The following is a 13,210-nucleotide window of genomic DNA, read 5'->3' on the forward strand; positions in this document are numbered from 1 at the left end:
TACCCAAAAATTCTTCATACAGTGGACTACCAGTAAAATTGATAAAAATTTGGAACCAAAAATTATTCAGACACTTTGACCTGACCATGTTTTGCTTAAATGTTATCTGACATAATTAAGATCATTTTTTTCTGACACAGTTTAACTCTGAGATCTTGTCATATTTTATTACCTTTTTTTAAAACTATAGTGAATAAACTAATGAATGAAATGTTCAAGGTGTCTGAATAAATTTTGGTTTGACTATATAATGAATAGGCTAATATAGTGTATATACAAAATTCTCCTCTCTAGAGTTAATTGCTCTAGTGAACTAACATGCTGTCGACACTAAATGCCTAAGGTAAATATAATGCTACGTGAGATATTATTCTCAAGCTGTTTTATTAATATCTTTCTGCAGCTGAAACACTGATCGAGAGATTGCATGTAAACATATCAATCGATCGTCTCTTCTTCTTCTTCTGCACTTTTTACTGGTAGCAAAGCAAACAGTGTTTTAGTACCGCGCATGCTCCCTTCTGGATTGGAGTGTGGATCGCCTGTGACCGACTGTACTGTGACTGCATGAACTGAACTGTGATATACATACGGTACGGTTTGGGACAAATGTACCGTTACACCCCTAACAGACAACATTAGTTTTTTTAAAAAAATAAAGTCTCAATAATTTCCAATATCTAAATTTTTTTATCTTTATTTTTTGAGTGTGTTCTTGAATTTGTGTCACCTTCTTTTCTGGTGAAAGTATGTGAATGTTAGTGTTTAAAGCATCAGCAGTACAAGCAAGACAGGAGGACCGAAGTTGACCCGTTCTTTCACACAGTCATGCTATCACATGACTTTCATATAAAGGATGCTTGTGACATAATGGAGGCTATTCTATTTCTATCCTGTGCTCCCTCACATTCTCTATGTAGGTCTTAGTTGAACATAATAATCTGTGCGAAAAGAAAAACAGACAGAAAAACAAGTGCACAAAATCAAGGGAGATCTAGGTGTGGATTGGGTGTCAACTGTATTTAGCTTCCGAAATGCAGGCACAATCAAGAGGAAAAAGAACAATGAATGCGTTTACACACAGTGAGGCTGAGAAAGATAAAGTTCTTTGTGAGCGGGAAAGAAGGGGAAAGGATATGAATGACCAACGGAGACTCTATAATGGATTTCATGTGGTGTTGTTTATCCCAAGATGCATTTGCATGCCACACACGCAAACATACAATTAGAGGAAGGAGAGAGAGAAGTGGCAGTCATTAAAAATGTTAAATTGCAAAAGGCCAGACTGTTGCCATGACATATCTATTTCTGTGGGTGTGTGTGTGTAACCATATGGTGCTATCAGTCTTCAGTGGACCTATGATGGAAACTGACGTATTAACTGTCTTAATTAATTAAGCATGAATACAAGTGCAGACCAATTACTGAATGTGACAGATAACAAACAGTCCAGTATAAACAGGCACAATGCCAAGTCATACGTATGCATTTCATTATTATTTGTGTTTATGGCATATTCTGTTGTTTATGGCATCCATTTTGTGTTGTTTTGTTGAAGTGACCTGTGTTTAATGTTCTGTCTAATGTTTATTTGTTTTCTCCACAATGCTTCCTCTACAATCAGGAGGTGGAGGTTTGTATGATTGTGCCTTTGTTTTTCCATTGAAAGAGTCTTGCTAATCTGCCTGTTTGTCTGCAAGGAAATCCTTCCAAGTTTAAGTTGTGTCCTTTAATACTGCTGTTGTTGCATGATAATATATGCAACAAGCACTGAATGTAACTGCTTGTACATGTTGAGCTGAATGTGTAACTACAAGCAAGGCAATATAATAATATGTACTTGCATAGTTTAAATAGCAAAGATTACTTTATGTATAATAACATATAGAATTTTAGAAAAGAAAACAAATGCAGACTGCTGATTTATTCTGTTGATCAACTTCTGTTTTAGGAACCAGGAACATGGAGCCCAGGAAAACCATTCGATCAAGGTAAGACCGTCAACCGAAAATAGCAACATCATTGTGTTTTTTTTTTTTTTTTTTTTTTTTTTATGTATTCAGAGTTTAAAAATCAAAGAAAACTCTAAAGCTGAAGTGTTTTTTTTTTATTTTTTAGTAAAATTCTTTCTTCTGACCAGCCAGACTCGGCAACAACTGCTTAACCAATGGCGTGAGTTTGAGGCAGGGCTATTTGTTTAAAAAGTGAAGGATTAGAGGATTGTTCATTATTAATAATTAATAAAAGTCAGTTATTCTACTTTTCGGCCTTAAAAAAAGCTCTTGTGTGCACAACTTCTTTCTAACATCACTAGTTTGAAAGCATCACCCAAACCCTCGCTATTTCTAAGCAGTTATTGGAGTAACAAGGTTCCCCATGTGTATGTGTGTGCGCGCATTTTTGTGATTTATAAGGACACAAATTTGGTATTATGACGTAAACATGAAATATGAGGACATTTAATGAGTCCTCATATTTAAAATAGCTTTTAAAACATACTAAACAATGTTTTATTAAAAATTAAAAAATGCTGAATGTTTTCTGTGATGGGTAGGTTTAGGGGTAGTGTAGGGGGATAGAATGTACAGTTAGTACAGTATAAATACCATTACATCTATGGAGAGTCCCCGTAAAACACATATACAAGTGTGTGTGTGTGTTTGGTCCAAGAATTCCCTATGCTAGTAAAACCTGAATTTTTTGAAGTTGTAAGGGCAACATTTCGGTCCCCATGAGGAAAACATTTCATAAATCGTACTAAATAATGTTTTTTTTTGTGTGTTGTTGTTGTTTTTTCTAAATGTGAAAATGATTAATGCTTTTTTGTAAGGGTTAGTTTTAGGGTTATGGGGAAAGAATGAGAAGTTTGTAAAGTATTAAGGGTTTAGTTCACCCAAAAATGAAAATTCTGTCATTAATTACTCACCCTCATGTTGTTCCACACCCATACAACCTTCGTTCATCTTCGGAACACAAATTAAGATATTTTTTGATGAAATCCGATGTCTCAGTGAGGCCTACATTGACAGTCCATGTGACTACAGTGAGTACAGTGGTTCAACCTTAAAGTTATGAAGCGACGAGAATACTTTTGTGTGCCAAAAAAACCCAAAATAACAACTACTCAACAGTATCTAGTAATGGGCAATTTCAAAACACTGCTTTATAAAGCTTCACAACTTTATGAAATTTTGAAATTTCAAAATGTTCGAAAAACTTAAGACGTAACAAAACCTCGTTTACTGAAATCACGTGATTTTGGCTGTTTGATTCACGCTCCGAACCACTGATTCGAAACAAAAGATTTGTAAAACTTCGAAGCTTCATGAAGCAGTGTTTTGAAATCGCTCATCTCTAGATATTGTGAAATAAAGTTGTTTTTTTGGCACACAATAAGTATTCTCGTCACTTCATAATATTAAGGTTGAACCACTGTAGTCACATGAACTGTTTTAAATATGTTTTTAGTAGCTTTCTGGGCATTTGAAAGTGTTAATTATCTTGCTGTCAACGGAGGCCATCGGATTTTATCAAAAATATCTTAATTTGTGTTCCGAAGATGAATGCAGATGTGGAACGACATGAGGGTGAGTAATTAATGACAGAATTTTCCATTAATGGAATAAATTACAATGTAGTACATATTAAAATATATTAAAATAGAAATGTTATTTTAAATTGTAATATTAATTCACAAAATTACTGTTTTTTAGTAAATTTTTGATCAAATACATTCAGCCTTACATTCAGGTACAAATACATTTCAGGTACAAATACATTCAGGTAAGCCTGAGAGACTTCTTTCAAAAACATTTAAAAAAAAAAAAAATCTTACAGACCCTGAATTTTTGAACAGTGGTTCCAAAAATAAAATCTTTTGCTAAAGTAGATGGCTCTTTAATGCAATATTTTGAAACTTTAATGTGAGAAATAACATACACGTCTGTCAGTTAATCAGTATAAAAGATTAAACAGTCCTGTGGTATAGGGATACTTTATGTATGGGATTTGTGCTTGTAGGCAGTAAGAACATAATAAGCCATGAAATCCCAACATCACAAGTTTTTTTTTACCGTTTTATTAGTAGTAGAAATGGCAGAAGAATTGCCCTAATGATGAAAATGTTTTATGTTATAAGCTACTCATTTCATTGAGGTCATTCTCCTTTGAGCCATAGCGTCTTGCTTGTTATCAGTGTTGAGTGGATGTTAATCAGGCATATATGTTGTGTGAATTCACAGTCACATGCTGTGGCCTAATACCCATATCATCATGTTACATCCATCTGAGAAAATGAGAAAACTGCTTTTTAAGACTCTATCACATCAAGCTCTCAGTGTGCAGTAAATCTTATGAGATTATGCATATTCGAAAGTCATTAGAAGCCCCTTGAATATTCATCACAACTTTGATATTTATGCAAATGACTATTGATGGAGCATTGACTGAGTCAAGAAGAGCAAGTAGAGCAATTTAAAACGGATTCTGATCATAGTCAGACATGATTATGCACAAATCAATCACAAATTTTGTCATACACACACACACACACACACACACACACACACACCCACGGACAATGGACTCAGAGGGTGCTGAGGAGATTGGGATTGGATAAGCCCTAAAGCCTGTGCAGGATTTGACTAAGGCTCTTACCATGTGAGGTCAGAGAGCGTTCGAAGTGTGGCTGTGCGTGTGTGTGTGTTTGTGCTTTGACAAGGGGAAGGTAAATGATGAGTATGTTTGTGAGATATTGTCTTTCTTCCTCTGTGCATGTGCCTGAGCCTCTTAGGCATTAAGGTACTTAATGGCATTAGAAGTCTTTTATCCTTTCTCTCTCTCCTTTTCTACTCTTCCTTTAAATTCCTCTCTTCCTTTTCGTCACAGAGCATTAGCTTCTGCCCCATTTTCAGGCTGTAACAGAAATAGAATCCTTATTTACACACAGTGAAATCAGACAGATCATACTTATTATATATATGGGCAAATCCACTAAAGAGTTACGCCACTTTTGCATGCTGTATTTCAGTGAAAAAGCCTGCACATTATTTACTAACCACCGCCAATCCAGCTTAACCAGGTGCTAAATGTGCTAAAATAGTGCTTAAAGTCTAGTTCACCCTTAAAGGCTAGTTCATCCAAAAAGAACTGCTCACCCTCATGTCATCCCAAACCCACAAGTTCATCTTCGAAGCACAAGTTAAGACATTTTTAATGAAACCTGAGAGATTTCTGTCCCGCTTTTGAAAATGATGCACTTTTTGAAGAGTCAAAAAGACAGTGTAAAGGCATTGACATGGATATACTGTTTTCGCAGAATGGGGAAAGGTGGGTCAGGCACTTGGCTACAGCTAAATTTGCGTTTCAGTGAATGACACAAACACACACACAAAAAGAATTTAGTCTAGGGCTGCATGATATACCAATATTAAATAGAAATCGTGATTTTCTAATGTTTTAGAGTGAAGTGCATGTGCAACTTGTAAAAACAAAGTTTTCTGCATCTCAGAGCGGCGTTTCATTATTTAGCAGCTCAGTGCGCATTAATAACGAGAAGAAACTCATTTGCATTACACCATAGGCTGTTTTATGTCTGTTCAATTAAGGGCTGTTGTCTTTCAGGGACATGGTCGTAAGACTGTGTTCTTTGAATTCCTCTGCGTGCATTTGGCTTCCTATAAACACATGAGAAAATATGTCTGTAAAAAGCGTTTTACATGTACACACAGAACAGGCATGAGAGCGTTTTCTGCTCTGGACACTGCGATAAGTTTAATACTCGCAGCACGGATCACAGTTCATATCCAGACCAGACCGAGCCTGTTTCAAGTTTTACGGACATATTTAATCTACTCTAATGATCTACATGAACGTTGAGCGTTATGTATACTTTGTGTACAGTCTCATATTTAATCACATCTTCTACAGTGGTATGTGTGATCATGAATGCAATGACACAATGGATTCTTTACATAAACAGAACTTTGTTGTCAATAGGTTTATATTTTTTTAATTATAATGTTACACATGCGTTTTCTTTCTAATGTTTAAATTCACTTAAAACATAACTGACTGTGTTTACATGAATACTCGCCAAGACCGGTATTTTGACAAATAAGCTGCGAAAAATAACTCAATTTAGTTGCTCTTTGTGTGCGAGCACAAAATCTGCAGGTATGAGTAAAATTATGGCTAATACACGCAATCCCACGCCGTTCCCTCTGTAGCACAGACAATATTCATCTGGAGCAGATGAAAGAGTAAGTGAGGGGAGGCATGTTTGTGTGTCAACTCGCTGTCAGAGAGATGAGAGAGCAAGAAAGTGCAGCTGGAAGCGTTTCAGATATTTCAGTATCGATATGTATGGAAAAATCTATATTTTTGACATTACACTTAGTTTTTTATTTTAGATGCCTTTTTAAAATACTACAATTGAAAAATGTATATAATATATATAATCAGGGCTTGACATTAACACCCGCCAACCCGCCCAAGACATCCACTCCCACTTGCCACTTTGGTGGGTTGAATTTAATTTCAGCTTACAGCCAAATGATCGTCGAAGATCGTTGTAGCACAAAATTACAATTCAATTACAATTCTTTATCGATTAACTTGCTGTTAGTGAAGGCGGGATAGGCGGAATTGCGCTGAATGACACAGAAGCAGAAGCACTCTCTCTCTGTCGCACGCAGTTCTTCTTGCGCCTGAATAGTCAAATACACGCACACAGAGATGTCAAAATGCCCATCGTGTGGAGTATCTTGCGTGAATACAGTCGGTTATGGCTTAAGTTGATGTAAACAGGTGGGTAATAAGTGGATATGTGTCAGTATATTACGTCCATGCATTCAGCAGCCCAATTAAATACCTGTCTGTCATTAATGTTAATCAAACAACAAAAATTTTTAAAATAAATGTTAAATAAACCTACTGTATCTGAATTTTTTTTTTTTTTTATTTACTATTGTTTTTGTAATTTGCTAATTTGCTTCTTTGTTCTTTTATATAGCCTAACAAAAATAACATAAAATCTCATATTAGCCCATGCTCATATTGCCCACCCCTTAGCCACCCGTACATACCAGCTGATATACAATGTAGTCTTGATTTGGGTGGTCAATCTGCATTGAAAGTTTGAAAGGGTTTTAAATCTTCTAAATCAAGGAAAATTACTCAAAATCAAGTAATTTATGCATGCCAAAGTCAAATTTAATCATATAAAATGTAATTTCCCAACAGCAAAATTGTGGCCAGTGAAAATGCTGAGTGGCTAGTAACTTTGGAAAACCACTAGCCACAGTGGCTGGTGAGCAAAAAAAAGTTCATGTCAAGCTCATATATATATATATATATATATATATATATATATATACACACACACATTTTTTTATATAATATATTATATTATATATAAAATTCAACCCACCAAAGTGGCTAATAAGTGTTGCTGGGTTACACGCCACTTCTGAAATCCACCCACATTTGGCGGGTTGGCAGATGTATTTATGAACATTCTGAAGCGTCAAATGTAAAGGACTTTCAATGAAGGGACAGATTTCATTTAAATATCTTAATTTGTGTTTCAAAGATGAACAAAAGTTTTATGGGTTTGGATTGGAAAACCATGTGGGTAAGTGATAACATTCAGCCATTTCAATTTATTTCTTCTGCTGAACACAAAAGAAGATATTTTGAAGAATGTCGGTAAGCAAACAGTTGATGGACCCCATTGACTTTCATTGTACAGGTAGATTAGGCTTATTATAGATTTTGCCTTGTTCACAAAACACACAATTCATTTCTAGTAACTCAGATGCTGAAACAATGCAGACAGCTTGAGCTAATCAGTGTGCACAATTCTTAGTGAATTCATTCTTAGTGAAGCATATAGCTGAATGTGACACCAATATGTTTATCTGTTTTCATTGTTTGTATACATAAACATGTTTATACATGTTTATTTTTGCATGTGTTTCAGCTCTGGACCCTGCCAAAGATCCGTGCCTCAAGATGAAATGTGGCCGCCATAAAGTGTGTGTGGCTGAGGATTACCAAACACCCACCTGTGTCAGTCAACGCAGGATGAGGTAAATGTCCTCTGCTTGGTCTGACTAATTACCGAAACAGTAGTAAAAACAGTGTGCAGGTGTGGCCAAAAAGATTGGCACACTTGCTGCCATGCTTGAATATGTGCATGACATCTTGAATTACATACACATTTTGAAGCATTAGAAAGTTGCATCTCGTTCGAAGATCAACACTTCACAAAACACCCAGGAAGAGTGGAAAACAAAACACTGAGTGGACAGCAGGGAGTCCAGAACTAATTTCTACTGAATACCATTGGGGAAATCTGAAAACAGCAGTTTGAACAAACTGTTAACAAATGCACTGAATGTCATTAGAAGCTTTGGAACTGTCCAATGGCTGTTCCACCAAATATTAAATCTATGTTGCCAATAATATGGTCCAGCTATCTGTTTGTAATAATTCCATATTTTTTCCAAGCCAGATCCACTTCAAGCTAAACAAACACATGTGTGGATAACAAAAGATGTTTTATTTAGAAAAAAAAAAATGCTAATATTTAGGTCACAACTGCAATTGATTTTATTATGGACTATGCAGTTACTATTTTATCCAGTTAAGGACTTGCTGTTGCATTTTGGGATATTTTTTTCATATTGATTTTACATGGTACATTTTCCTGCATGTTTGATGTTAAGTATGGCAAAAAAATCTTTTGAGAGGAAACAAGGGCTGTTCTATGTTCTTACCCAGTCAACCTATCCTGGAACTAACTGGGCAAACTTGCCTGCCAAAGTCTGGGAATTAGTTCTTCTTCTGAGAGAGAGAGAGAGAGTGTGTGTGTGTTTGACCGAGGTGAAAATAAGGCACAGACTGACCTGGATTTTGCAAGCTACTGTTGTCAACAATGATTGTTGTTATGAAACTAATCATTTAGTGAACTGGGGGTGATAGCATAACACAAATGTTTTTTTAATGGCCCAATGAAACACAGACAAAGGGGGATATTCAAGAGAAGTATCACAGAAATCAACAGAAAGAGAGAGAAATAAATAACAGAAGTAGGATAAAAACAACATTGGATTCTCAACTGGTGGTTGCAAGTACAACCCATCCAAAGCTAACATTAGAGCAGTGGTTCTCAACCTTTTTAATTCCATGGTCCACAACATGGTCCAGATATTTATGCTAAATATCTCACAAGAAACAGCTATGCAGTGGTGCTTCTGTCAGATCACGTCTTTGATAATACACACTACGCGACTGTCACTCACATGAACGAGCACAGATTTGCCTCTGATTTCGGGCATTTGACTGCGATTTCCACAAAACTGTCGGCGAGTGAAAATCGGGGCTAAAATCGTGCAGAATGTTCCCAGCATTAGAGGCCAAAAAAACTATTGGACGTATTGTTGATTAAATCAAATTATGTAAAAATTGAATAAGTCTGAATTGGCAAATTCGGCTCTGGGATCGAATTTTAAATTTAAAAATCAATTCGCAACGATTCATTCTTATTCAATTAGGCAGATTCCAACATGTTGAGGTTCTTAACATCTCATCCTCAAAACCCATGAACAAAACTGCAAGGGAAAATAAATTATGAAAATATTCACTTAAAGTGAGAATAAATATGATTTGCGTAGACCAGAATGACTATGGAGTGTTTAATTTAAACCATCGAAGATCATTTTTTCAAAGCAAAATTGTCCGTTTTCCAATTCACTCTGTCATATAATGTTGCTTATTATTGGATCTATGCAGTTCATCTAAATCTAAATAAATTTCAATTGATTTTAGGGAAATCTTTGTTTACTTTTTTGTACTGTATTGGGTCACCACTGGATTTCCAATGCTAAATGAAGCAAGCAAACCAGTGCAGAAACAGTGCAGTAGAGGATAGTAGAAGACAGATAAAAACAGGCTGCATTTCTGCAATATTGTTTGGCTTGTTCATTGTGTTAGAAGAGCAATCTCTCTTTCTATGTGCAGTTTTAAGGACATGAATTTGAACTCACCACTGCTGAAATGCAAAAGATGTCCAGTTGTGCACCCTTCACCTGTTTGTGGAACAGATGGACACACTTACTCTACCAAGGTAACAGACACGCTACCTGATTGTGAGATCCGCCACTCTCTGTGTGTGTGTGTGTGTGTTTCTGTACGCGTTTACTGTCTGAATTGCTTTTCATAATGCACTGTCACAGAGGTATTCAACCAAGAGATTAATCCCTGATCAACAATGTACTTTACTTATCTAATCTGAGCTTTACGTGTGTGCCTGTGTTTGTGTGTGTTGTAGTGTAAACTAGAATATCAAGCTTGCATCTCTGGGAAGCAGATTTCTGTGAAGTGTCCAGGACAGTGTCCCTGCCTTTCAGGAAATACAGCAGAGAAGAGAGGTACATGCCCTTTATCAAAGCAGTTTATTTCTATTAGGCCCATAAAGGTTTGCACACAAGCACTGTCTTTGTTTGGAATGGAATATGTGCACTGATTTTTGCATACCATACAGCAGGAATGGGCAACTTCGGTCCTGAAGGGCCTGAATTTTAGCTCCAACCCTAATCAAACCCACCTGAACAAGCCAATCAATGTCTTCAGCACTACTAGAAAGCTACAGGCAGGTGAGTTTTTAATCAGGGTTTGAGCTGAAATCTGCAGGACAGTGGCACTCCAGGAACAAAGTTGCCCATCCCTGCTGTACAGTATACAGAGTGCATTTTATATTAATTATGGATGATAAACTTATAGATCAATGACTAATAAGAATATCCACAATAAATGTTTTTAAATTCTAGTTTAAAACACATGCAAAGTTCTTATATGTATAGTTTAAATTTATGTTGAATTTGAAAAACATTTTAAAGCATTTTTTTAATTTAAAGATGCTAAAAAAGTCATGGTGTAACAATCAAGTAAAAATATATTTTTCCCCTTAAATACATAAGAGTGTACACATCTTATAGGTTTAATTATTCACTTTCCTTCAAAAGTTTAAGAAGTTTATTAAGTTTAAAAAAAAATAATAAAAAAATAATAATAATTTTATTCAGCAAGAAATGCATTTAAAACATTTGACATATGACTTTGACATATTTGAATTTTATTATGATATGAGGACAGTTGTGTCACTATTACATTTTACATGTTATGCCCCCCAAAAAACATATAAAAATTATTTTTAATGTAGAAATTAAAAACATGCCCATCATAGACAAGGTGTATTCAAGTCTATGATGATCTATAATTTAATAAATCCAGACCAAATGCTACATTATGATCACATTATCTCATTACTTTAATTGCTTATTTCAGCCAGTGATGTCTAGTAGGGATGCACCGATACTTATACTAGTATCAGTATCAGCCTGATACCAAGCTCATGTACTTGTACTCATAAAAATACCCCGATACCAAAGGCCGATACCTCATGTGACGTAACTGACAGAATTTTCCGTGCACAGAGACACCGGCGGCAGCAGCAGAAACAATGTCATCCTCAGAGGTGTGGAAATACTTCAAAATTAGTGATGACAACACACACATTGCGAACTACATGTTCAATACACTGATACACATGCGTTGTCTTTCTCGACTGTTTACGTTCACTTAAGACATAACCTACTATGTTTGCTAGGATACTCATCAAGACGGACATGTTGACGTATTTTTTGTTTGTATTTGTCCATTCAAGATTAAGGCTTGAGAGAGAACTCAACATTTAAGTGCTGTCTGAGACGAGGCTTTTTGTGTACGCGCTTCAGATGAGTGCACACACAAATCTTCTCACAGCATGCGCTTACGCTTGAATGTTTAAAATGTTAAGGCTTAAATGAGTTTAGTTTAAACAGATAGCATCGTGTGCTCTTTAGTTCTCACCTGCGCTCATGGAATATCAAAACCTGGTCATGAGAGCATACCAGAGATGGGCACTCGAGTTAGTGACTCGGACTCGAGTAGCACTCAAGTCACATTTTAATAGACTTCAGACTCGGACTCTACCTGAAATGACTTCAGACTTGACTCGACACAGAAGACTCGTGACTATTTTAAAAACAACTCAAGTCTTTTACCATTAACTACTGATATAATAAATAAAGAATTTGTGTTGTGTTTGAATGGTTTTATAAAATCTGCGTCACATATATTTCCCTACGTGTCGTGGTAGATCGGACTCGTCATACACTTTGATTATGTATGTCCGTGTATTGTGCGTAAACTCCAAAATGTCACAAGAGTCCCATGAAATATGATAGGAGCCACCATGCCATATGTTCTTTTGTTCGGGTTTCCTAACATGTCAGATCAGCTAGATGCACAGAATGTGGGAAAACAATTAAAGAAACCAGAACGACATCATCAGATTTTATGAGACATCGCATCCACAGAGGTTAGTCACATTAACTCACACAGCTAGCTATTATACTGTGGTGTAGCTGCGTGGCTCTTTTGGATTGCCAGCCTGTTAAAATATGAACAAAAAAAATCTAGCCTTTAAACCTAGCACTACATTTTATCAATCTTTTCGTATTTTATGCAGCTTTTCTCTTTCTTAATGTGTCCATAAGAGAGAGATAGAAAGAGATGTTAATCTATTTATTACTTAAAGCTCATATTTTAACGTATCGCAATCAGCATGCGTACAGTTTTCTATTGATTTAAACATTCAGAGGTTTGATATTTTCTGATAATGACTGTCGTCAATAACAACAAAGCATAACAAACCGTGACTCACTTGTGCCATCTTGCGTCCACTTGGCGACTGTATTGAGAATGACTGTTCGTGTTGCCAGGACGATTGTTTTGTACATTGTAATGGATTATAAAGCAAAAAACTGGATGTACATTATCCCTTACATCATAGGACCTTAATTTCAAACAAAACAGATGATAGAAAGATCATATTATTTTGTCTATATAATATAACTAGGATAAAAAAAAGATTTGAGTATGAGAATTTTTTTTTTCTCGACTCGAGACTCGACTCGGACTCGTGACAAAAGACTTCAGACTTAAATCAGACTCCAGTGATAAAGACTTCAGACTTGACTTGGACTCCAGCTTAAAGACTTCAGACTTGACTCTGACTCCAGCTAAAAGACTCGTGAACATCTCTGGAGCATACAGCACTCCTATTGACTGTTTTGTCCAAGTTTTTTGATCATCGCTGTTGAAA

The 13,210-nt window shown here is 35.9% G+C and overlaps 1 protein-coding gene across 4 annotated transcripts in view; it reads left to right on the forward strand.

Moving 5' to 3' along the window:
• spock3 (SPARC (osteonectin), cwcv and kazal like domains proteoglycan 3) overlaps positions 1 to 13,210 on the forward strand; it is a 49,403-nt gene that overhangs the window by 13,022 nt on the left and 23,171 nt on the right. For 2 of the 4 annotated variants that reach the window (XM_048197589.1, XM_048197588.1), the window contains 5 exons: positions 1,625 to 1,633; positions 1,952 to 1,991; positions 7,982 to 8,090; positions 10,024 to 10,129; positions 10,334 to 10,433. In XM_048197589.1, the coding sequence (XP_048053546.1) occupies positions 1,625 to 1,633; positions 1,952 to 1,991; positions 7,982 to 8,090; positions 10,024 to 10,129; positions 10,334 to 10,433 (364 nt within the window). The remainder of the gene's footprint in view (positions 1 to 1,624; positions 1,634 to 1,951; positions 1,992 to 7,981; positions 8,091 to 10,023; positions 10,130 to 10,333; positions 10,434 to 13,210) is intronic. The other 2 variants (XM_048197591.1, XM_048197590.1) reach the window with 1 other exon arrangement.

Source organism: Megalobrama amblycephala, linkage group LG7 (genome assembly GCF_018812025.1).
Source record: "Megalobrama amblycephala isolate DHTTF-2021 linkage group LG7, ASM1881202v1, whole genome shotgun sequence".
Classification (NCBI taxonomy): domain Eukaryota; kingdom Metazoa; phylum Chordata; class Actinopteri; order Cypriniformes; family Xenocyprididae; genus Megalobrama; species Megalobrama amblycephala.